Source organism: Castor canadensis, chromosome 11, assembly GCF_047511655.1.
Source record: "Castor canadensis chromosome 11, mCasCan1.hap1v2, whole genome shotgun sequence".
Lineage (NCBI taxonomy): Eukaryota > Metazoa > Chordata > Mammalia > Rodentia > Castoridae > Castor > Castor canadensis.
In genome coordinates, this window is record NC_133396.1 from 16131999 (window position 1) to 16158767 (window position 26769).

The 26769-nt window shown below is 44.6% G+C and overlaps 1 protein-coding gene across 1 annotated transcript in view; it reads right to left on the reverse strand.

Moving 5' to 3' along the window:
- The window catches only part of Pitpnc1 (phosphatidylinositol transfer protein cytoplasmic 1), a 245535-nt gene extending 219434 nt beyond the window's left edge, over positions 1-26101 (reverse strand). The window contains exon 1 of the mRNA XM_074045478.1: positions 25038-26101. Coding sequence (XP_073901579.1) covers positions 25038-25085 — 48 coding nt within the window. The 5' untranslated portion in view covers positions 25086-26101. The remainder of the gene's footprint in view (positions 1-25037) is intronic.
- Between the last annotated feature and the right edge of the window lie 668 nt (positions 26102-26769).

The window sequence follows — 26769 nt, forward strand, 5'->3', positions numbered from 1 at the left end:
ATTACAAGAGACATGCACCACCACTCTGGACTAACATTCACCTCTTCACTTAAAGGAAGTACTTTGTGCTTCTCTTCTCATATCTGAATTGCTAGCATCATCACTTCTTGTATTTTGAGACCATTATTAAGTAAAATAAGGGTTACCTGAGCATAAGCACTGCAATACCTTTACAGTCAATCTAATAACCCAGAAGGTCACTAAGTGACCAACAAGCAGGTAGTGTACACAGCATGGATACACGGGACAGAGGGATTCACATTCCAAGAGGGACAGAAGGGGACGGTGTTAGACTTCATCACTCTACTCTGAACAGTAGCACTTTAAAACTTATGAACTGTTTACCTCTGGAATTTTCCATTTGGTCACAAATAACCTAAACCTCAGAAAGCAAAACCGTGGGTAGAGAACACTCCTATACAGTGAGCAAAAACCTCCATCACTTCAACCAGCCAAAGATCTGTTTAAGCCACACACTAATATAAACCATAAGAAGTCAAGTGCAGAGTCAGTTCTCTAGCTATTAGCCTTTTGCTTGTTTAACACAATTTTTACTAATCGAGTATCAGAAGCCTAAAAGGCAAATTTCACATGCAAGTACCATTTCTTCCATTTTAGTGATGACTTTTTTCACAGAGGAACAAAACAAACAATGCATACAACTAAGTTTTCCCAAATGTCATTTTCAGACATTGCTAACAGCAGCATAAATAATGCAATCACTTTGGAAAACAAGTTCACACTCTCCTTTGGCATATCCCCTCGAGAGCCACTCTCACACACAAGGACTAAGAGGCAAGTTCAAGTGAGCACATGGCAACAGGGTTCGTGATAGCAACCCCCGGGGACAACCCAGTGTGCACAGAACAAAGAGCACATAAACACATGATTGCAGATGCATATAAAGGATGCTACATAACCAAAAATAATGGAGAATCAGTGGTTGTGTACATCAATCTGTGGATGGAAATGTTAAGTGAAAAAGGACAAGCTTCTGATAATATAGTACTGGGGAAAGTAGCCTTTTTAACAGATGGTGCTGGTTATGAATGCATATCCATCTGCAAAAGAATGGATTTTGAGCTAGGTGGTACACACCTGTAGTCCCAGCACTTGGGAGGCTGAAGCAGGAGGATCTTAAGTTCAAAGCCAGCCTGGGCTACATAGTGTGACTCTGTCTCCAAAAACAAAAAAAAGAAGAAAAAGAAAAATGGATTTGGACCCTGACCCCATGCCATACACAAAAATTAACTCAAGGGGGCTGGCAGAGTGGCTCAGGTGGGAGAGCGCCTGCCTAGCAAGCATGAGGCCCTGAGTTCAAACCTCAGTATCACCAAAAAAAAAAGAAAGAGAGAGAGAGAGGCCTTTGCTGGGGAAAAGCAGTCCCAATCTCAGCTTAGTTGTACCCCAGAAATTTCTTCCAGTGGCTCACGCCTGTAGTCCTAGCTACTCAGGAGGCAGAGATCAAAAGGATAGCAGTTCAAAGCCAGCCTGGGCAAATAGTTCTCGAGACCCTATCTAGAAAAAAACCCATCACAAAAAAGGGGCTGGCAGGCTGGAGGCATAGCTCAAGTGGTAGAGTGCCTGACACAAAAAAGGGCTGGTGGAGTGGCTCAAAGTGTAGGCTCTGAGTTCAAGCCCCAGTACCACAAAAAAACCAAAAAGTGACTCAATAGAGCTAAGGCATACATGTAATAGCTAAAACTATAAAACTTGTACAAGAAAACATAAGTATAAATCTTTGTGACCTTGAACTATGAAATGGTTTCTTAAATGCTAAACCAAAACCACAAGGAACCAAAACAAAAAAGATGGATTTTATTTAATGGACTTCATCAAAATTTTAAACTTTTGTGTTTCAAAGGTCACTACAAGCCGGGTGCTGGTGACTCATGCCTGTAATACTAGCTACTAGGGAGGCAGAGATCAGGAGGATCTCAGTTCAAGGCCAGCCCGAGCAAATAGTTCACAAGACTCCATCTCCAATATAACCAAAGCAAAATGGACTGGAGGTATGGCTCAAGCAGTAGAATGCCTCCTTTGCAAGTGTGAGGCCCTGAGTTCAAACCCCAACCCAACCAAAAAAAAAAAAAAAAAAACAGCTGAGCACTGGTGGCTCAAGCCTGTAATCCTAGCTGCTCATGAGGCAGAAATCAGGAGGTCCCAGCTTCAAAGCCAGCTCCAGGCAAATAGTTCCCAAGACCCTATCTGAAAAACAACACCCAACACAAAAAAGGGCTAATGGAGTATCTCAAGGTGTAGGCCCTGAGTTCAAACATCGGTACCACAAAAAAAAAAAAAAAAAACTCTTACAACTCAACAATAAAAAACATGTAACCCAGTTAAAAAACTGACAAAGAAACTGAACAGGAATGTCCTCAAAGAAGATTACGAATTACCACTAGAATCAAGAAAAGACACTCAGCATTAATAGTCACTAGGGAATGCAAATCAAAATACTTCACTTCTTCGAAGATGGTCAGAATAAAATAAGACAAAAAAAAAGTGTTGGTAAATTGGAGTCCTCATACACCATGAGTGGGAACATAGAGTTTAGAAGTTCTTCATCAATTTAAACCTGGCATTTTCACATGACCAAGCAATTCCAACCCAGGTGTGTATCCAGAAGAACTGAAAACAAATGTTTAACAAAAACTTGTAAATGAGTTTTCACAGTACCACTGCTTGTAATAATCGAAAAGTGGAAATGGCCCCAAGGTCTATCCACGGGTAAGTGAAGAAACAAAATAGCATATGTCAATGCAATGAAGTACTATTCGGCCATAAAAAAGGAATGGTGCTACATCACAGACCTTGATTATATTATGCTAAGCAAAAGAAGCCAAACACAAAAAGCCACATATTTAGAGGTAAGCTCCTATATTAATGCACCTTCCAAGTGTCCTTTCTTTGGCTACAGCTAAAGTCTTTTTAGGGTAAGAAGCTAAACATACCTCCGAGTATTCCAGCTGGCCATCTTTCCTTCTTGAACTCTAACCATAAACGGAGCATGCTCAGTGTTTTTGAACATGAATATGTAGAGCTGCCCTGGTACAGTCCCCAAGGTTCCATTATGATGCTAGGAAGGCATCTTTGCCTACTTTGGACATAACTCCTGTGCTCGCCTTACCTCCTGCAGATAATAAACCTTCCTCCACCTTCTCTTTCTTGTGTTGGCCGTGCTTGTTTTGGCTTTGCACTTACCAAGATGCAAACCCCTTGCATTGGGTTGTAATTCTCCTCACAGGCCATGTGCAGAATAGGCACAGCCATGGAGCTGGAAAGAGAGATTAGTGCTGGCCAGGGGCTGGCGGAGTAGAAAAGGAGAATGACTGCCAGTGGGGATGGGGTTTCTTTTGGAGATGATGCAAATATTCTAGATTAACTCATGGGGATGGTTGCACAACCTGGGAATATACAAACCCCACTTGACTGTAAACTGACTTCATGAGTGAATTTTGTAGTAGGGGACTTCAATGTCAATGAAAAGAGTTCATAGAAAACAACAGGAAGCAATGATGGCCTGTGTCCTGAGGGTTTGCTATGGGGAGGGGCAGAGGATAGTAAGGAAATTTATACCATTCCACCTATTAAGATGGGCAACAGGTGTATGGCTATGTTGTTTTCTATCTACTCACTATTCATTTGGGGGAGGGACAGCACTGGGATTTGAACTTAGGGCCTCATGCTTGCTAGGCAGGGGCTCTTACCATTTGAGCCATACCCCCAGCCCCACTATTCAATTTTAAGAAACCAAAATTTTTAAAAAGAACAATGTTTTTCCCGTCTTTTTAGGGACACAACCAACACAAAATTAAATCTGAATTTTTATGACCATAAGCTCAGCAGTCAATATCAACTAAGCAACCACTGTACGCAAAAAAGCCACTGTGGGAAGTTTAAAAACAGAGGCACTGCGGTGGCTCAGTGGTAAAGGGCTTGCCTTAGTGGGTGTGAGTCCTGGGTTCCAGTTCCAGCACAGGAAAATAAAAACAAACACAGCAATGACCAATCACAATCCTCGCCAGAGCCCTTATCTACAAGTTGTCACCAGTTCCAGAAGACCATAGGCCAGTTCCTCCTAGGATCATCCGAGCAAAGCTTTCATTTGTCATTCCCAGCATGACCTATTACTGTGTGCAACCCATTGTGTATAATTAAACAATTATTAGATACGTTTTACTTTGAACTTCAAAAATCCAGGCTGCAAATTGGTTTCATGTCCCTTTCACAACTCTGCTTACATATGGGAGATTACAGTACACTTAGCCAATTGTAAAGGACTCATTTACCAGGCCTCATTTTTTCACTTGAAGGCATGTTTTGGTTTGGTTTTAGTGGCACTGGAGTTTGACCTTAAGGGCTAAAGCTTTTGAGGCAGGTGCTCTAACCTCTTGAGCCACTCTGCCAGCCCTGAAGTCATGGATTTTCAAAGTCCTGATTTAGCTACTATCTTTAGATTATCACACAGTCTCATCTAGCTCTACTACATTTCAGTTTCTGAATATTCATATAATGACATCTTGAAGTGCCTTTTTGCAAGATAATGGTCTAGATAGACACGGACCTTTCTAAAACAACCAAGGTTTCCCTCAAGTTGAAAAACAGCTTGAAGGTTCCCAGGGCATGGGCTACTCAGGAGGCAGAGGTCAGGAGGATCACAGTTCAAAGCCAGCCCAGGAAAATAGTTCACGAGACCCTATCTCAAAAAACCCTATCACAGAAAAGAGCTGGTGGAGTGGCTCAAGGAGTAGGCCCTTAGTTCAAATCCCAGTACCACCAAAAAAAAAAGTTTGAAGGTATCTAAAATTGTATTGATGTTTCCAGTTACACCAACGTGTGGTAAGGACAGATCATTTTAACTTGGACCATCCCCTGGTTTTTTGTTAGTTTGTTTTGTTTTGTTTATTTTTTATTGGGTTAGTTTGGTTTGTTTGAGACAAGGTCTTACTTTGTAACCCAGGCTAGCCTCCAGTTCCTCTTGTCTCAGCCTCTCAAGTACTGGATTACAGATAAATCTCACCTAGATCAGCTTCAATATTCTTTTTTTTTTCTTGTGGTGCTGGGGGTCCAACCCAGAGCCTTGCACATGTTAGGCAATTGCTCTACCACTGAGCTACATCTCCAGCCCAATATTCTTCCTAATTTGCATAATTTCTGGGATGTATGCTCCAGAAATGGGTCATTTTAGGAAATATTCCAGGAACATATATCCATTTTAGGTTACGGAGTATACTGAACTTCGTTAACTTCATCACAAATTCACACTGACCTCTCTCCAGCAGTGGAATAACGGTGTTGGAGAAAGCAGGTAGAATCCATAAACAAAGACCCCTGCACTTGAACCCAGCTCTGCCATCGACTATCCAGGTGACTTTTGCAAAGCCTTTGCACATCAATTTCCACACCTGTGAATTGAAGCTGACAGGCCCTGCCTCGAAGGGAAAGTCAAGGAAGAGATGACACCATTAGCACGTTGGGGCTGGCTCTAGAAAGAGCCTCAGTGTTGGCCCTCTGTGTTTTCCCTTACTTGGAAAGCAAAGCCTTGCTAAGTGAATGTCTGCATAGACAAATACATCATTTTAATTAAATGTTTATACACTTAGAAATAAATTGGCTTCATCTCTTGCTAAATTTCCTCCTCTGCATGCTAAATCATAATCTTAAACTGTTTCACAAAATATCTAATAAGAACTTCATCTCAAAAATTAAAACTAACAAGGAAGTAGGGAATAATCCACTCTTAAGCTTATTAATGTAATTGAAGGTTTCATACTGGTTTCTATAACAAAGGCAAGCAGTAATGACCTGTAGTTTATAACTGAGACATTTTTGAAAAGTCCATGGCTTGGAGAAAGACAGAAAGGCGTGCTTATCACACAGCTAAGAGGAGGGGCCACCAAGTTAAGAGGAGGGGCTAACAAAGCAAGTAACAGAAGCAAGAATCAAAACCAATTGGTCACGCAGGTGCCGATGGCTCACGCCTGTAATCTTAGCCACTGTAAATAGTTTAAGAGACCCTATCTTGAAAAAAACCCATCACAAAAAAAGGACTGGTAGAGTGACTCAAGTGATAAGAGCTCCTGCCTAGCAAGTGTGAGACCCTGAGTTCAAACCCCAGTACCTCAAAAAAAAAAAAATTGGTCACACAGAGCAAGACCCTGGCTCAATAAATAAATGAATGCAATTGGTGAAACTTGAAATCAGTGATACTTCCTCGTCACGTTTAGGTGACAGTTGTTGTCACGGTGCTTATTTTTCTTGAGTTCTTTTAGTTTTATTTTTTGGTGGGACCGGGGTTTGAACTCAGGGCTTTACATTTGCAAAGCAGGTGCTCTACCACTTGAGCCACACCTCCAGTCCATTTTGCTCTGGTTATTTTGGAGATGGGGTTCTCTAGAACAATTTGCTGGGGCTGGTTTCAAACTTCAAACCTCCCGATCCCGATCCCACAGCCTCCCAAGCAGCTAGGATTGTAACTGGGTCTCAGCTTGGTTTTTGTTGCTATTTATTGTTCTTGGAAGTATTTTTTTCTTGTTGTTTTGTTGTTCTTGGGTTTTTTCTGTTTGTTTTTTAAAGACAGAGTCTCACTATGTAGCCCAGGCTGGCCTTGAACTCCTGATCCTCCTGCCTCATTCTCCCAAACTGCTGGAATTATTGGCATGTACCACGGTGCCCAGCACTGAGGACTTCCTTTTTGCAGTGGATCTCAAACACACAGGACGGAAATCCTCGGGGAGGACCAAGGGTATGTGCTCACCTTGCCAAGAGCAGTCAGCAATTTGATGCACTGTGACAATGACAATGCAGTGCCAAAAGAAAAGCACAGTTGCTGAAGTCACAGTTTCAAGGATGTTGACATGGATCCTCCAGTACCTACTCTTGAGCAGGGCTCAGCAAACATTGGCCTATAGGCCAAAGCCAGTCCGTCACCTGTTTTGGTGCAGCCCTCAAACCACAAATGGATTTTGCTTTTTTGAATGGTTGAAAAAAAATCAAAAGAATATAATATTTTGAGATGTGAAAGTCATATGAAATTCTGATTTCAGCATCAGTAAATGAAGTGTTATGGGAACACAGCCAAGCTCCTTCCCTACTGTCAACACCTGCTCGTGTTACACTGTCACAGTCGACTGGTTGACACAGAGACTTTATGGCTCTTTACAGAAAAAGACCCCTGCTTAGAGCATGTGTTCAATATTTTTTTTAAGGGCAATAGTAAAAAAAAAGAATCAGGGCTGGAGGAGTGGCCCAAGTAGTGGAGCATCTGCCTAGCAAGTGTGAGGCCATGAGTTCAAGCCCCAGCACTTGAACAAAAAAAAACAAAAAAAAAGTATCATATTGACAGCTAAAAGCATAATGAATAATTTCTACTACTACATTAGAAAGGACTGAACCTCCAGGGGAATCAATTTTTATATAGTATATATTTTATACGTGCATTTTACTGTATTTATATGCTTCTGTAGGAAATAAATACACATCCATTAAAAGAGGCATGTTAAAAGAAGATCTTCCATTTAAAGACTCCATCACTATACCAAGAATCATGTTAGGAAAAGGAGGGTTATTTTTAGGAGGAGGGCTCCAATTACACAGAACAACGAAAGGACATCCACAGCTAAGTAAACGAGCTGAGATCTTTCCTTGTGTTACTACAGGAAATTGGTCTGGCGTTGCTTGAAGGAGGAAAAAGTCTATAAATAAAACAGAAAGTGGGAAAGAATGTGCCCCCCCCACCCAAAAAAGAAAAAAAAGCTAAACTCAAAAATACAGCAAAGGGCACAGTTGTGTGAGCCCCTCGCCCTGGACGCCTTCACAAAAGACGTTTGCAAATGACTTCCCAAGGCACAGCCACCTGTTAAGCTGTTATTTTGGCTCATCTATTTTCAATGGCAACCATGACACCGGAGCAAGAGACAAGCCACCATGGCAACATAAACATCCCAGTGCTGGAGGATAAAATTTAAAGACGTAATTTATAGCTCTGCAGGGCTTGGGTTTATTACTACGTGACACGGCGTTCCCAATGAGCAAGTGCAGGTTCTGTGGACACCTCAGGTTTTCCCGCGAGCCAACATGTGAGTCTTTGGGAGGCGATGCTCCCAAAATAAAGGTATTTAAAAAGGCAAAAGATTTATATGAGCTGACGATAAACTAGAGTCTTAAATAAAGGTATTTGAGAGAGGCAGGAAAGTAACATTCCATACACAGCACAGCATCGTCCCGTGTCTACCACGTCCTCACAATTGAGCATCGCCCCTGACATTCACTCCACAGGTTCTGTAGGTCGTGTCACCAGCCCCTCATACGTGTAAGAGAGGGGCATTTAATTATTTACAACACTGGGGATTGAACTCAGGGCTTTGCACTTGCTAGGCAAATGCTCTACCACTTTAGCCACACCCCAGTTCTCCCTTACTTCCTCTCCCTCTCTCCCTTCCTTCTTCCTTCCTTCCTCCCCTTTCCTTTTTTCTTTCCTTCCTTCCTCCCTTCTTCCCTCCCCTCCTTCCTTCCTTCCTTCCTTCCTAACTATATCGTCCTTCCTTCTTCCTTCCTTCCTTCCTTCCTTCCTTCCTTCCTTCCTTCCTTCCTTCCTTCTTTCCTTCCTTCCTTCCTTCCTTCTTTCCTTCCTTCCTTCCTTCCTTCCTTCCTTCTTTCCTTCCTTCCTTCCTTCCTTCCTTCCTTCCTTCTTTCCTTCCTTCCTTCCTTCCTTCCTTCCTTCCTTCCTTCCTTCCTTCTTTCCTTCCTTCCTTCCTTCCTTCCTTCCTTCTTTCCTTCCTTCCTTCCTTCCTTCCTTCCTCCCTCCCTCCCTCTATGCAGCCCAGGCTGGCCTCAAACTCATAATCCTGCCTCAGCCTCCCGAGTTGCTGGGATTACAGGTGTGTGCCACCATACCCAGCAGTGACTTCTACCTTCATTTGAAGTAGGAAAGTGACAAGATGGGCCCATATCTATATTTTGAATGGCATCAGTGACTCAATTAGTGACCTACACCTTTTCAGCAATAGTGGAAATGCTTGATAGTTTTAATTCAGGAGAACTACTATATTGTCACTTAACAAAAAGGTGTGTTGTTCAGAACACTTAATAAAGCAGGAAAATGTACCAATGCATTTCAGACAAACAGGGTTGGCACTGACATGTGTTCTCCACTAAAGTAGAGGACACAATATTTGATTAGAGATAATGCTTTATTCCTGAACAAGATAGAAGCAGACATTAATTGGACTCTTTTTTTGAGGAAGGAAGTACAGTTAAAGTGTTACCTTATTTTCTTAGAATTTTATAAATGTTTAACTTCGGAGAAAAAGTAATTTAAGTCAGTATGGTGGCTTATTAACACATTAACTTTGTAACATTTTCATCCTTGTCAATTTTTAGTGATATAACCTCCAGAGTAGCCGGGACTGCAGGTTTCCTTCCTTCCTTCCTTTTCTTAAACGTGTTTCTTCTTTCTTCCTTCTCCTTCTTCTCCTCCTCCTCCTCCTCCTCCTTCTCCTTCTTCCTCCTCCTCCTCCTCCTCCTCCTCCTTCTTCTTCTCTCTCTCTCTCTCCCCCCCCTTTCCTCTCTCTCTTTCTCTCTCTCTCTCTCCTTCTCTTTCTTTTTTTGAGATAGGATCTTGACAAATTCTCCAGGTTTGTGATTCTCCTGCCTCAGCCTCTTGAGTAGCTTGGATTACAGGTGTGCAGTAGTATGTCGGCTTCTTTTTCTTTTCTTCTTTATTTTTTTTTTTATGGTGCTGAGAATTGAACCCAGGGCCTGGCTCATACTAAGCAGGCACTCTACCACTGAGCTACATCTCCATCCCCTGGATATGTCTGCGGAAATGTGTAAATTTAGTGTGGTTAGCCATGTCCTAAATCAGGACATGTGACTGATTTGCCTTAGTCTAAAATGATAATATGGCTGAGGTCTCATAGCATCCTTCTAAAGGAGCCTAGCCTTCTGAAATGCTCTGTGATGGCCAAGAGTAGATTTCTCAATACTTTAAAGATGCAGTGAAAATAGACTGTCCCTTTGCTTAATGAGACAGGTTTAAAGATACAAAATGTGGCTGTTTAATACTCCCTCACCCAAGTGCTAAGATTTTGGTAACTTGAAGTTCATTTAGTCTTCTGGGTACAAGTTGTACCTTGTAAGCTGGAGATTGAACCCTGGTCTATTGAAGGCTATGATGAATGCTTATTTTTTGATAGGATGTTTACATCCCTACCATAAAGAGGCATCACATCCACACGCAAACTCTTTAGATTCAAGAATCAATGGTTCACGTCTTTTGGATTATGGTTGATGGGAGCTTGTACACAGCTTGTACACAGCTAAGTGTAATTACGGTTTTGGGCAGGATGACTTGTACTACAGATAGAGATGTATTAAGACATGTTTTCTTGCCGAGATCGATCTGAAAAAGAGCTTGATAGGTTCCCCCCTTAAATAATAATTAGACTATTAGTTTTCCAAATGGAATAATCTCCTTAAGTCTTTTCAAGAGAAACGCTTCTGAAAGGGTCAAGTGTATTTAAAATTAGCCATTATTTACGGAGGTGCTTAGCCTCTTGCCCACGCTCCTCCTGGAGTTGCTTCTCTCTTTTTTTTTTTTTTTTTTTTAAATACTGGTTATGTCTGTAAAGAGGAGGTTCAGTATTGGTTCTGAAATCAAAGCAGCCTCCAAGAATCTTCATCGTAGATCCATCAAATTTTCATCTACAAACTGGTTTCCTCAGGGTTGTCCTGGCCTCCGATCTCTGCTGGAGACCAGGCGGAGGCAGGAGCCCAGGAAGAGCAAAGTAAAAGACCTGGAGGGGAAAGCGGTAGCCAGGGCTGACAACTGTGGCTCCCACGTGGGAGCCCAGGCCCACGTGACTGTCTGCCCTTGGCGTCTCTGAGAATCCCAGGCCTGGGCGGGACTTGTCCACCCCCGACGCAGACAAGAAGCCATGCCAGTCACCCCCAAGACACACGTGTGGGTACAGCTCATTGCTAAGCAGGATGATCAACTTTCTTTCTGCTTTTGTGGGATTTTTCTGGATTACAAGTTAGCCACACCTTACAACGTTGACTTTGCCAGTTATGGTAACTGCCGCCCTCCCACTGAGAGCAGCATCCCTGAACAGAGAGCTATTACCACTTGCAAGTGGGATGCTGTTTTCCTTTCTCTCTCCTTTTTTTTCTTGCAATACTGAGATTTGAACTCAGGGCCTACACCTTGAGCCACTCACCAGCCCTTTTTTGTAATGGGTTTTTTTCAAGATAGTGTCTCGCAAACCATTTTCTCGGGCTGGCTTTGAACCTCAATCCTCCTGATCTCTGCCTCCTGAGTAGCTAGGATTATAGAGGTGAGCCACTGGAGGCCGGCTACTTTTTTTTTTTTTTTTTTTAATTAAACACCTCTGAGTTTTATCTTCCTGAGCCAAAGTACCTGGAAGATATAGTAGGAAGAAAGGGAAGGAGGGAGGGAGAGAGGGAGGGAGGGAAGGAAGGAGGGAAGGAAGGAAGGAAGGAAGGAAGGAAGGAAGGAAGGAAGGAAGGAAGGAAGGAAGGAAGGAAGGAGAGAAAATATAGTTAGATTCCATTAATTTAGCCAGGCCTGGTGGCTCTTTCTTAGATGGGTTTGGTGGTACACAGCTGTAATCCCAGCTACTCAGGAGGTGGAGGCAGGAGGATCACAATTTCAAGGCCACCCTGGGCAACGTAATTGAAACTCTATCTCAAAAACAAAATTCAAACAAAAGGGCTGAGGGCATGGCTCCAATGTACAACACTTACTTGCCTAGCACTCAAGAGGCCTAGCTTACACCCCAGTACCACTAAGTAAATAAATAAATAAATAAATAGGGCTTGCAGAGTGGCTCAAGTGGTAGAGCACCTGCCTATCAAGCATGAGGCCAAATTTAAACCCCAGTACTGTTAAAAATAGATAGAGAGATAGATGGACATAGAGATAGATAGATAGACCTTTTTTCTTTTTACGTTGGTTATCTCAGGTATTTTGTTACAGTGATACAAAGCTGACCAACACAATGGCAATGATGGCTGCCCACCAAAATGAATGTACTTAGTTCCACTAAAATGTACACTTTATCAATAATGAAAAAAAAATGAAGAGGGCTGGAATTGTGGCTCAAGTGGTAGAGCAGGTACCTAGCAAGCGGGTTCAAATCCCAGTACCTCAAAAAAAAAAAAAAAAAAAACAAGAATAACAAGGAGAAAAGCTTCCTTAGATTTGTCAGGGGAGATTCTGAAATGCTTGGCTTTCTGTTCAGCACTACTGAAACATGAGGTGAACCATTGGAAGCAAACCAGAATTAATTGGAAACAAACAACCTGGTCACTTTTTAATTGATTCTTACTGATTTTTTAAAATTGCCAAACACATACAACATAAAATTTGTCATCTTAACTATTGCTAACATTCTTTCCTATGGTCAATGTATTTTGAGGATAATTTTGAAACTTTAGAAAAAACAAGTTTCTTAGCACTGTTTTCAAAATAGTAATTTTCTATTTTATTTGTGAAGTATGTACTCTCCCACTGAGCTACTGAGCCTCAAAATGATAATCTTATAACTTAACGACTTATTCTAGGGCTGGCGAAGTGGCTCAAGTGGCAAAGCATTTACCTAGCAAATGTGCAGTCCTGAATTCAAATCCCACACCATCAAAAAAAAAAAGTGATTTATTCTAGAGGCTGAAGCACTACAGTGCTAATTTGCCTGTGTGGTTTGTAAACTCTCTCAGGAGGCAGTGTTGATGCAGGCAGGCCAGAGACTAGAGGGTCATCATGTCACATCTTCCAGTTTGCTTACCTCCACGTGAAGAGTTTTAAATCTTCAACTAAACATATCAAAGGCACAGTGTCGCTTGTCTGTTCCTACCTTTCTTTTTCAGACACTAATTTTGAATAACCTATGGGCCCTGAACTAACATCTCTGCAGATGGTGCCTGTGAAAGCCAAAGGTGGTTACTGCCATTAAAAGGAATAATTTCCAAGAGTGTAGGGGTGGTTCTCTTTTTAGAGCACAAACTACAAAAGTTCTTTTCAAAAAAGGAACATGATTCATGTATTAAAGTTAAAAGAGGTTTAATACTTAGGGAAAACTGAACTTTTAATGTGAGATTTCAAACTTATGGACAGCTCTTTTCTCTTACTGGAACACAAGCACAACCTTTCCCCGATTGTTTCCTTTAATAATCTTAAACAAGTTATTTAATCTCGAAGAAATTGGAGATTGTGATAGAAGTAGATAACCTCAAACCTTCCTTCTATCTTAGGACTCTCCCCGGGTAGAACCAGGTAGCTATGTATGCAGCCTGTTGAACTTAAGTCTAAGGCTCCTCTACCACTGAGGAGCCATGACTTGCATCTGTGAAATGGGTATGGTGTTACCTAACTCACAGGACAGCTATGAAGACTAGGGGAGCTGGGCACCGGTGGCTCACACCTGTAATCCCAGCTACTCAAGAGGCAGAGATCAGGAGGATCTTGGTTCACAGCCAGCCCCATGCAAATAGTTCTGTGCAGACAGTTTTCTGTATACTTAGAAATCAAATTTTAAGCCGATGCCAGAGGCTCATGCCTGTAATCCTAGCTACTCAGGAGGCAGAGATCAGGAGAATCTCGGTTCAAAGCCAGGCTGGGTACTGGTGGCATGGCTCAAGTGATAGAGTGCCTGCCTAGATAGTGTGAGGCCCTGAGTTCAAACCCCAGGACTGCAAAAAAAATAAATAAATAAAAATAATTAAGCAAATCCAGGCTGGGCAAATAGTTCTCAAGACCCTACCTCAAAAAAATCCATCACAAAAAGATTAAAATGGGCTGGCAGAATGGCTCAAGTGGTAGAGCGCCTGTCTAGCAAGTGTGAGGCTCTGAGTTCAAACCCCAGTGCCACCCAAAAAGAAAAAAGAAAGAAATCAAATTCTAACACCGAAAAATGGAACTTTTCATGGGATGCCTTACCAAGGCATATGGAGCTGCCATAAGGGCAAAACTACTGCAAAGCCACACTCTTCCACGACCCATCCCATGACATCACTATCTAGCTCCTCAACGTGTAGTCCCAAGAGCCAAGGCAAAGAACTTGCGCCATTTATGTAAGATAAAAAGGAGAGGGAGCAGATAAGCAAAGCGAGAGGAGCAGGTCTTAGCTTTCTAGGCACTGTTCAGTCCTACATTAAGACTTTTCAGGAAGTTCGGGTGTAAGACACATTGTGTCTGTAAACTGACTATACAAGTTGTAAACAGCTTTATCAGAGACAAGAGATAAGTGAAACTTTGCCATTTTAGGAATAAATAGCCAGGCATGGTAGCACATACCTGTAATCCCAGCACTTGGCAGGCTGACATAAAAGGATTGTGAGTTTGAGGTCAGCCTGGGCTACATAACAAGACTCTGTCTCAAAAAACCAAAAACATAAAAGAAACAGTGAATGCACTTGCCTAGTACATGGGAAGCCCTGGGTTTGTTCCTAAGCACCGCAGAAATCAAGAGGATCATGGTTCAAAGCCATCCCCGGACAAATATTAAAAGAAAAAAAAAATCACACACAAAAAAAGGGCTAATGGTGTGACTCAAGTGGTAGAACACCTGCCTAGCAAGCATGAGGCCCTGAGTTCAAACCACAGTACTGACAAAAAAGGAGTAAATAAATAAACACTGGTACAGTAATTAAAACTAGAAAATACTCTAGTGATGCCACAGAATAAAAGCTGGTGCATACCTGTAATCCCAGCACTCAGAAGGCTGTGGTAAAATCATGAGTAAAAAGTTCTGCCTGGGCTACAGAGCAAAATCCTGTCTCAAAAAAACAAAACAAAACAAGCTGGGCACCAGTGGCTCACGCCTGTAATCCTAGCTACTCAGGAGGCAGACATCAGGACAGTCTCGGCTCAAAGCCAGCCCTGGAAGATAGTTGAAGCAACCCTATCTTGGAAAAAAAACAGCGCAAAAAAAGAGCTGGTGGAGTGGCGTAAGCAGTAGAGTACCTGCCTTACAAGTGTGGGGCCCTGAGTTCAAATTCTAGTGCTAAAAAAAAAATTGAAGATTTGCATCCCAGTTGACAATGATTTCTTTTTCATTGGTGGGATTGGGATTGGTACTCAGGGCTTCTCACCTATGATACAGATGCTCTTCTGCTTGAGCCATATCTCCTGTCCATTTTACTCTGGTTATTTTGGAGAAGGGGTCTCTCAAGGTGGCTTCAAACCAAGATCCTCCCTATCTCAGCCTCCCAAGTAGCTAGGATTACAGGCATAACCACCAGTGCCCAGCAATAATGATTTATCATTCCTCAGCTGGTAGGTGTTCCCCCTCCCTGGCTGAGGTACGGGGGACGGAACTCAGGGCCTCACGTTTGCTAGGCAAGTGCTCTACCAGTTGAACCATGCCCTAGTCTATAAATTTGCTTTTAAATAAACACAGGGTGGAAAAAATATAGACTCAGAAATACCTGGATCTGGCCTTAGTACAGCTAATGTGGTCAGAACAGAATCCTGTATCTGTGTGTGCACACGTGTACATGTGCTCACCCATGCGTGTGTAAATGACATGGGGCAGGGGAGCAATCTTTGGAGATTAACTGCTTAGATTAAGTGCTTAAAAATGTTATTATAAGATGTCTGTCATCAAATTACATTTGTTTGGCCACTCTTTCTTCTCAGGCTGATTCGGTCTGGGAAAGAAACAACACCCTAAAGATAGTCAGATAGAATGCTAAGAGGATTAAGGGATGATGATTTTTCTTTGCTTGGGAACAATAAGAGTTCGAGAAGGTTATGCTTCATCTAACCTTAAAAGGAGCAAAGAAAAAGAAGGAAGGGAGGGGAGGAGGGAAGGAGCTGGGTGGGGTGGGGAGAGGTCATTAGATAAATTTGATCAGGAACTTTCGTTGGCTACGTGGTTGGATGTGAGTCGACTTCCCCTAACGTCCAAAGAGGAATTGAAGAGCAGGCTCCTTTTAGAAAGTGCTGGGATGAAAGCATGAGTCACTTGAATCCGTGATGTCAAAATCTTGGTGCACTCTGCCTTTAGTATTTCTAAGTCAACAAACAGCTTACATGATGTGACCCAGGCAACCAGCCAGGAAGTGGTGGGTGACCCCAGACTCCATTATCTGCCATCTGTAAAGCCAGTGGCCAAGACAGTATGTCCTCTGTGGTGGGGCTCCCCTCTCCGGAGCTGCTATCCTGGGGGCTGTGCCCAGCCTAACCGAGTGGGATTCCACCATCCTAGACAGAGGTGACTGAGACACGGTTTAAATAGTCAATTAGCCACCTTGAGAATAAAGTCCAGGTCTTGAAGTCTTAAGGATATCTGCAGACGTCAATACCGCAATGGACTGGCCTCCCTTGGGACCCCATCTCCCCCTGCCTGTGTGTTCTAGGATAAGCCCTAGAATTCCCCGACCTGATACACATGCAAAGCAGAGACTGGAGCCATAGGCACCATAACCATTCCTGATGGCCGCTGGCCTCCGTCCCTCTGTCCCCTGGGGATGGGGGACTCCAGAGGACTATGAGCTCCATGAAGTTCTCACAGTGCCCTGCAGCTCTGCACTTGACCTCAGGACAAGTTCTGACCTAAATCATAGTCATTCTGATTCGAATGTGGTAGATACCTTTTCTCACACCGCCACCACAGAAGAGGACAAGTTCTTTTGGACAGCTGTCTAAGCCCAGGACAACCAGAGCTACCTCCTTGAGGACAGAGATCATAACATTTTAATTTACTCAGTATTCCAACTCAGAAAAGCCAGGTGTAGTGGTGCATATCTGTGATTCCAGCATTCAGGAGACAGAGGCAGGAGGATCATGAGTTCAAGGACAGCTTGGACTATACAGCAAGACTTTATCTCAGAAAATCAGTAATAATAACAATAATAATTCCAACTCAGCACTTTCTGTCAGTGGTTATCTCTGAACATAAGGGTTTATGCTGCAGAAACAAATCTATAAGCACGTCTTTTTAATTTCTTAAAAAAGCTATGAGATATATTTTACATACATACAGTTCAATGGTTTTTGATATATAGATAGAGAGAGAGATACAACCATGGCCACAATCTTTTTTTTTTTTTTTTTTTGTCTTTTCTTTTTTGGTGCTGGGGATTGAACCCAGGGCCTTGTGTATGCTAGGCAAGCGCTCTATCGCTGAGCTACATCCTAGCCCCACAATCTATTTTAAAATGGCAATGAACGTCTCCAGTGTCCTTTGGCCTGTAAGTTCCAGAAGGGGAGGCATTGTGTCTACCTGTTTGCTGCTCCATCCAGGCACCCAGCAGGAAGGAGGTAAGAGAGTGTGACATTGAGCAATTTCAGGATGATCACGGGCCAACGTGGAACTTCCACATCCCTAAGCTTTCTAGATTCAAGAAATAACTACTGCTCTCCTCCAGTGGGAACTTTCAATTCAGCTAGGTAAGCACCATGTGCCCCCACCCCCTACCCCATAAGACTGGTGAGCATAAGATGGTCTTGTCCTCATCAGAAAGAATCTAGAAGTCAGAGATAACAAATCAAGGAGATTCAAAGTTGCAGCAAAAGTTCACCTGTTGTCCTTGAAAGAATAAACTGCCATATTGTAGAGAGGACCATATAGTAGGAAATGGCAGGTGGCTTGCATGTTAGGCAAGTGCTCTACCAGTAAGCTACACCCCCAATCCTGAAAAGATGATCGTGAGGTGATTTTCCACTCACAAACTCACAAGCTTGCTCTAAGCTTTCAAGCTTTAGCACGTGGCAGTGACAAGGGCTGGGAGGGTGAGAAGGCAGACAGGTGGTTGGTCACAGACTCATCACATCACTTTATTTCCATTGGGTTCCGTGTACACAGCGCCCCCTGGAGGTGTGCATCGCTGAAGCCCTGTTTGTGCCCTGTTAGCTCTAGGAGCTAATCGGTAATTGATGGCTGGCCAGCAACTCTGTGAACTTGGAAGATGACCCTAAGCTCCAGAAAGGAGGCAACTGAGATGACATCCTGTTTTCAGCCTCATGAGAATTCAGCCATGGCATACCCAGATTTCTGACTTACAGAAACTGGGAGATGAAAAATGGGTGTTGTTTTAAGCCACTGGGTTTCTGATAATTTGTTCCATAACAATAGAAAGTTAATATAATATACTCCTCCGGGAGGCAGAAAGGACCTTCAACCTCTTACGGGCATCACTGAGGAATTTTTAAAGGAGCATGTGTTTAAAAGAATTTCTCATTGGTAAAATTTCAGGCAGTATAACACTTAAGTAAAAAGAATGTAAACAGTGTCACAAAGACACTGAAGGTCAGCGTTCCTGAAAGGTCTCTGGTTTTCTCAGCTCCTTCCATCTATTCAGCAAGTACGTATTTTGTGCCAGACCCTAGATTTAAGCTTAAGAATTGCAGTGTCACGGCCCTCGAGCACTGCAAAGTGGCCAGTGCAAATTAAGATGTGCCATGAGTGGAAAATTCACAGCAGATTGCAAAGACTTGGTATGAAAAAAAAATAAAAGAGCCCATCGATGTTTTCTTAGGTAGGTTTATGTTATAAAGATAATAATGGAGCTGAAGGGCAAATAAGAAAATAAATGAGCACAAGTTAAGATAATTGCTAGGAAGGAAGGAAGCAGGTGTAGAAATGTACACAGACCTACTTTAGATAGGGAATGCTATTTTGTTTTATTTTATTTTGTTTTGTTTTATTTGCAGTGCTGGGGATCGAACCCCAAGCCTCGAGCATGTTAGGCAAGCACTCTACCAATAAACTACAACCCCCGCCCAGGAAAGACAATTGTGAGCTTGTTGCCCTAAGATTTCAAGCTTTAGCACGTGGCAGTGACAAGGGCTGGGACGGTGAGAAGGCAGACAGGTGGTTGGTCACAGACTCATCACATCACTCCATTTCCATTGGGTTCCATGCACACAGCACCCCCTGGAGGTGTGCATCGCTGAAGCCCTGTTTGTAGGAACTATACTTTCTGTTAGTTGAAGTTTGTATAGTACAAAAGGAAAGTTTCCACGATAATTCTCAAACAACTTTACATCTTCTAGATACGATCGGTTTTGTGTTTCATAATATTCTTACTATCCCTGGGCTTTATCTAATTTACAACCTACCAAAAACAAAAAATTCCCATTTGGGAACCCCACAAAATGCCTGGCTTCCAGGATGAGATAAGGAGGGTAAGCAGTACACAGTCTATAATCTGAAATTTGTCTTTTCCTCTCCCAATGAGCTGAATTTGCCAATGATGCATACAACCTTCCTGACTTCTTGCTATAAATCAGCTGAATCCTAGAATTCAGTGTTTTCCTCTGAAAAGGAACAGAAGTACTACCTGGTTTTCAAAAAAGTTTGCAGAGTTGCTGGAGCCATCAGACCTCTAAGCAGAAGCAGGAAACAGGCCAAAGCCCATACAAGCCAGCCAGGGGACCTGCGCCCTCTCAAATGACTAAAGTAATGAACCTGAGTGTGCTTTTCCAGCAACTACAACTTCTGAAAACATGTGCTTACATTATTATATATATAAAAAAAAAAAAATCAGCAGGAATGGTAGAGCACTTGCCTGGCCTGCACAAGGCCCTGGGTTCCATCCCTAGCACCACAAAGAAAAAAAATCTTTAACTAAATTTGTACTGAGTTCAAGGCCAGACTGGAGACCCTGTCTCAAAACAAAACAAAACACAGCAGGCACCCATGGCTCCTCTCTATAATACTAGAAATCAGGAGAATCAAGGTTCAAAGCCAGCTCTGGGCAAAAAGTTTTGAGACCCTACCTCAAAAAAACCATCACAAAAAAAGGACTGGCAGAGTGTCTCAGTGGTAAGGGTGCCTGTCTAGCAAGTGTGAGGCTCTGAGTTCAAACCCCAGTACCACAAAAAAAAAAAATCCTTAGGACTGAAGCTCAGGGGCTAGGGCTCTTACCTAGTATGTACAAGGTCCCGCATTCCATCCCCAGCACCTAAATAGCAAATCAATAATAAGTAACTAGGACTTACTTGCTGTCTTTGTAATCAAAACCAAGAGTTAATTAGCACCACTTGTACCTGGAGTTTTGTGAAGGGTAGCCTGCTTTTTTTCAGGACCCAGAATCTGTTTCATGTAACAGGCATTCGCAGTCAAGCCACAAGGCAATGCTGCATCCTTTGTGCACAAGTTCAACTTCCCCAGCTGGCTGGCAGCAGGAGGGTGTCTGTTCCAGTGTGTCCCATTAGTGGCGAAAGGCTTGTATTCTCCATTAACCCCCTCCTCTCCCTCAGAAAACTGAGCTTTGCAAGACAGCTGGGCCACATCAGGATCATTGTCCCCGGACTGTGAAACACGCCAAGGAAGCCACATGGATGGCCTAGAAATCAAACTCAAACTCAGGACCTTGGCCTTGGTCCCTGTCAACTAGGCCAATGGTCAGACAATTTAAAAAAAAAAAAGTACTCATTCTGGAAAAAGAAAACGTTTTCCAAAGTAGATTTATGAGGAGTCTTTACCCTTCATATTCAAATGTACAAGAAACAAAGTCAATGCCATTATCAAACTGAAAAATCTCTTTCCTTTAAGAGTTTCACCCTGATACATCTACAGATGCATTTCAGAACATTATTTAAACCAGGAACAAGCAGCGCTTTTGAGCTTGCTGGCATCTCCGTACATGTCATTCCAGAGGTGGCACCCTAGTCCCAAATCTGTTCTCAGAAACATACCTACGAGAGCTCTCCAGGGACCCAGAGGAGTCCACATAAAGTGCACTGACTCTGCTAGCACAAAGAACGAAATAATATTCTCTATGAAAAAAATGTTTTTCTTTTCTTCTTTCCTCATTTCTTAAAGCCAAGGGGAGTGTTTCTATTTTTCTTCATTGTGTACCAAATCCCTAAAGACTTCAAATAAATCTCTAAAAGCACACACATTAATGTTAACGCAGTCAGAAGATAAACTGTTGAACAGTCAAAAAAAAGCAATGAAAAGTAAAGGATTCTTGCCTTAGATACTAATAGGATGTGCTTAGGTCTTGGGAGGCAATTTTTCTTGTTTTTGGTAGCCCAGGTTGGCCTTGAACTCATGATCCTCCTGCCTCAACCTTCCAAGTGCTGGGATTACAGACCTTGTCATGACTTTTTTTTTCTTTTTTCACAACTGCTTACTAGGCAAGCACTCCGCCACTGAACTACACCCCCCAGCTTATCTTGCTAATAAGTACCTGGATTGGGGGGAGGGGTGATCATCACAGAGTTCCAAGGACCCCTGAGGGTGGTGAGCAGAATGCTGGGACCAGCATTATCCCCAAGGAATTGCTGGAGGTGGGAGGCCTTTAATTCTAGGCCACCTCTCATTATGCCACATACCCCAAAACATACCAGTGGGGCATGACATACAAAAGCAGCTTCAGATGAGTCCCCTGGCCACCCTTCCAGTGAGTTCCAACATGGGCCACCCTAGATGTCCCCTAGGTAGACAAAAGGTCAGTCCCCAAGTCACCTAGGGACTGGCAGCATACATGTCATATGCATAGGAGTTAAGGATAATATTTTCTTCCAATAAGGAATCCCAGAGGAGGGAAAAATTGTGGGCCACTGGCATCCAGTAAAACAACTTCTTACCAGAAATCAGAAGACCTGGGTTCCAGCCTGGACCCTGCCCTTACCTATGACATGGACAACTAACTGAGCCTTCTACAGGCCTAGGGTTTGTAACACGAAATCCAACATCGATCCTCCTGAACTCTGCCTACTGAGTAGCTAGAATTATAGGCGTGAGCTACCAGTGCCTGGCTTACAGCTACACTTTTAAATTTTTATTTATTTATTTACTTACTTACTTACTTATTTGCAGTGCTAGGGATCAAACTCAGGGACTTCATGCATGGTAAGCACGGACTATGCCCCCAGCCCCCAAATTAACATTCAAACACAGGCACAAATCACCACCACCCTGACCTAGACCCTACCTCAGCTTTATTATGTTTCTGAAGGAGCTGTTCTTTTTCCCTGGAACTAGGCAACATTTTATGTATTAAAATAAGGCTGAAGGGGGCATGGCTCAAGTGGTAACATGTTTGCCTAGCAAGTGTAAGACCCTGAGTTCAAATCCCAGTATGACAAAATAAAGAACTAAATAAAAATAAGTAAACAAGATAAAATAATGCTAGAGAAATAGCAGAAGCCAATACTACCTGCAACAATTCAAAGGTCCCAATTTCTTACTTAGTTGCTATTGCTAACTTTATCTGTTTTCAAGAAATCATTTTCCTTTCCCTGGATTAAATGCTAGTGACAGGCAAAGAGCAGAGTCAGGAAAAACAAATAATGGGTTTCCCCACTTGGCTGTTAACTAGTTGTGTGGCCTCAAGCACGTTACTTACCCTTCTGAATCTCGATGTACTCATCAGCAAAATGTGGATAATAACCCACTAGTTCCTATAACGGCTAAACTCCAGCGGGGCGGGGGCTAAAATGGGGAAAGGGGGTAAGGCTGGGGACAAAGAACTCACAGGACCATTTTAAACGCAGGCATGTGCTTCATTTGCAGACACTCAAGAGGCTGCTACTAATTAACTGTGGTGATTATACAGAAACAAGTTCCAAAAGTTCCATGGAGGTTGGATCAGTCCAAAGTGAATCAAGAGTGGAAGCAAAAGTTGAGCTTCCAAAGCCTACCTAAATTGACTGTAACTGCCTTCTGAGGCACTCAAGTTGCTTGCCGGTTTCCAGGGTCACGGTCAGTGGGGCATAGTACAAAGAGGCACGGCAGAGGCTGTGGGGTACACTACTAGTTTAGACTAAGGTAGGGTCTCACACCCCAGAGACTGGGCCTGCTTTCCTCATCCATCATCTGATTTGGCTAATCCAAATTCTTTTGGATTGAAGCCCCCAGATATAAATTACCCCTTTGCTTCTCTGACACAGCACAAAACACTTCAGAATATGACCTCACAGAAACTGATTCATTCTTAGTTTAGTCTAAATGAATTACACATTAAATAATTTATAATTATAGGTATAATAAGGTGGAGGTTGATTTTGTAGGCCAATTAAGAAAGGGCCTCCACCTATACCACTCAAATGTGATTACTTCACTGGGTACTTACGGGTTTAAAAAGAAAAAAAAAAGTGGGGAACTGTTCTGCTTGAGTGTTTTTAAAAAGCCCATGAAAAGAACCAACCAGGATAAAAAGATGTTAGAGACAAAAGAGAATATTCTAGAACTGGTTCTTTTCTTGACTGTCACTTGCATCTTTTGTGTAGTTCATGCAGCTTCAACATTGCTAAATAATATGCAGGAATATAAACTGCTGCATCAACAGCAGTCCTAAGAGGCGATGGGGTGGGAGCGTGCACACCTCCACCTGGACTGGTCCAGCCCAGCTGCGTCTGAGTTGAGAAGATCCGGTTACCCACTCCCATTCATTTGCTTTCATCCTTCTCCACACAGCTGTGTGCTGATTCTCTATTGACAAGGTTGTGTGCACAGCCAAACTCTGCGAACCCATGGCTTCCACTCTTAAAGACCATACTCAAACCAGGCACCGGTGGCTCAAGCCTGTAATCCAAACTACTGGAAGGCTGAGATCCGGAGGATTACGTTTCAAGGCCAGCCCTGGCCAATAGCTCGCCAGACCCCCATCTGCATAATAACCAAAGCAAAATGAACTGGAGAAGTGGCTCAAGTGGTAGAACGCCTGCTTTGCACATGCGAAGCCCTGAGTTCAAACTCCAGTCCCACCAAAACAAAACAAAACAAAAAGGACCCTACTGAAATGCTACCTTGGCTTCAGATGCCATCAAACTCCAAAGCTTGCAGATCGTGCTGGTGAGAGCTAAATTCTCTTCCTTGCAGCCAGCGTGCGGGTGATGCGTTTTGTAAACTCCAAGCTACTTTGATCTTGCCTTGGATTGTACTAGGATCTTGCCTAAACACTTGTTCCAGATGGCAAAGGAAGTCAGCGCCGTGTAAGCACAGTCACGGTTGAGGCTATGCAAAAGCACACCACCCCTTTCACCAACTAGCGAGTCAGTCACATGTCTGATAGATGAAACGCACAGTTTTTAAATACAAATACCGTATGGATGGCTGGTTTCATTTTTTGCCACACCAGTAAGTTTCAAATTGCCTTGATTGGCTTCGCGCTCCCTAGCTGTCCTTGGACAGACGCTAAGCAGTTGTGAAATCGCCAAAAAGATGGAGAGGAAGAAGGGAAACCCGGGCCAGAATAACCCTCTCTGAGTCACCATTTCCTGAATGACGGAGCTCGCTGCTTCGGGGTATCCGAGGAATGGAATCAGACCTGAGCGCGAAGGCAGAGCCTCCGCCCGGAGTCCCGGGTCTCTGCGTACGGGACCCGGACCCGGGCCCCGGCGGGGCACTGCGTGCTGGAGCGCCCTCCTGTGGCCGCGCCGCAGCCCCCGCGCTCGGGGCTGGCCAGAAGACCATGCTCCCCGGGACAGAAAGTTACCAAACCACGCGATGTGCTTAAAAGCACGAGCCAGGTCCCGGAACCTGGACGCGCGGGCGTGGCGGGAGCCGTGCCCAGAGCAGCGATGACAACGAATGTCGCGGCCCAGACAGACCCCCTAGGGCTCCGAGGTGCCCCCTCGCGGGGCTCGGGCCTCCAGATCCCAACCGCAGTGGGCTTCTCTCCGCATGCCGACCTTCCAGCCGAGAGCGGGAAGGAGAGGCAGGGCCCACGACCAGGACAGGGTACCCCGCACACCTAGTTACAGAGTGCGCTTGAGCTCTTGGGTTTGCTCTATACATTTTCTTAATTTGAGGGAGGGGGCGCACCAGCTCTTTGGCGCATAGTGATCTCCAGCTATCTGATTCTGGAGGTCCCCAAAGAGCCCACCTGGAGTCACCGCCCCACCCAACACCGCCCTCCCCCGCTAGGGTGACAAGTGGAAACCGCAAACGCCCTGCCTCCCTACCCCTCCAGCCTTCTGGTTTGAGGGGTAAGGTTCCACCAGGGTTTCATAGCCGCCCGCAGTGGACCCGCCGGCCGGGAGGTGGGGGCTGGGGACTCGGCGCCCCGGGGTGGGGGGCCACGAGCGGGCGAGGCCCGGCTGGCGCAGCGCCTACCTCGTCCACGGTGAGCGGCATGCAGATCCGGTACTCCTTCAGCAGCATGGTCCTGCCGGCAGCGGATTCCCGGGACGGGAAGCGGGGGCGCCCCCCCAAGACCAACAAGGCTGCCGCCCAGGCGCAGGGCAGGGCGCTCGGAGCCAGCGGGCGAAGCAGCCCCCGCTGTGCGCTCAGCTCCTGGCTTCCTCCGGTCCGCCCGAGAGCATGTCAAGGTTTGGGTTCGGGTGTTCGTGGCTCTCCCCTCGCCTCCTTCCTCGCCGAGGTCGGTCCTCCCGGAGAGCGGTGTTGCAAAGTCAGGGAGAGAGAGGGAGGGAAGACCCGCTGGAGACGGCTCTGATCGGCAGCCCGCGGCGGTAGGCGCGGCCGCCAGATCAGGACATGCCCGGCAGCGGGCGAGAGAAGAAAAAAAAAAAAGAGAGAGAGAGAGAGAGAGATTTCCACAAATGAAAACAAATGCACAAAAGTCACCCGCTCGAACGCTTCTGAAAGCAGTGCTGAACCGGGCGATCCCCCTTCTCCGGCCGGTCTGCCCAGTACTAATGTCACCAGGAACACATTGCAGCCGGAGCCACCGGAGATGCTGACTTTCCAGACAAAGGCTGGATCGGCTCCTCTCCCCAGGCGGTAAACAAGATTTCCTGCTCTTTTTTAGGGCTAGTCCCCGAGTCGCTCCAGGACTCGATTGGAAGAGAAAAGGGAAGCAACCGCCGCCACCGCCGCCGCCGCTCTCCTCTGCCCAGCTAGGGCCCCGGGTGCCTCCAACCTCGGCTGACGACTGCAAGGGCCAGACGAGAGCAAGCTGGCGCCTTGTGCGCGCGTCCCCTCCCCCGAGTCCCCGGGCTCCCCGAGCGCCGTGCGTGCCCGCGAGTTTGCAGCTACCTCGCCCGGGCTGGAGAGTCCGCGCCGAGCTGCAGTGTGCCTGGGGCCGGGAGGTGGGTGCGGGAGGAGCGAGCGCGACGAGGCTGACATCAGCAGCGGCCGCGGCGGGGAGGGTAGCCCCATCCGGCCAATGGGGAAATGGCAAAGAATGTGGAGGATTTAAACAAAACAGCATGTCTCTCCCTGGCCGCTGCCAGAAAGCAGGGCTGCCCCAAGCCCAGGCCGGTCAGCATCGGGGAGGATCCAAAAGAGGGGGCTGTTCTCGACCTCTCTACCCTTTGAGTCTGTTTCAAAGGTGCTCTGCCCAGCTACTCTGGGAAGCTTCTGGCTCCAAGGTGCACGAGTGTCCCTTGAATTTTGGAAAGTCTTTTTACAAATGCCCAAACGTTTTCACTTTGGTGGATGTTGATGACACGATGGGATTTAAGAGCCTGGTTTGCTAACGGGTTTCAGAGACTGAAAACCGAGAAGTGCAGCCAAGTGAATGAAAATGAAGTACAAACAGAAGGACATACAACAAGAAAGAGCATGTACCCAATGTCGCCTGTTACCTTTCTGGGCCTGGCTCTGTCATCTGACTCGAAGGCTTCCCACAGCAGAAAGAATAGGTTTTCGTGTCAGCACTCTGAAGTTCAGAAAGTCACAGTGAAATGTCAATGAAATGCCTGGAGTGTTGGTATTTCATCCATATTAAACAAATCCCTCATTTTAACCACAAGAAGCACATTCCTCAGTTACTCAGGAAGCAGCAAGGAACTGCTGAAGTCTGTTTTTCATTTGTCTGGTATTTTTCGAGCTTGTTTTTCTGAAAAGTTGCTGGATGAAAAATGCATCAGTTGCCTCTATGAGA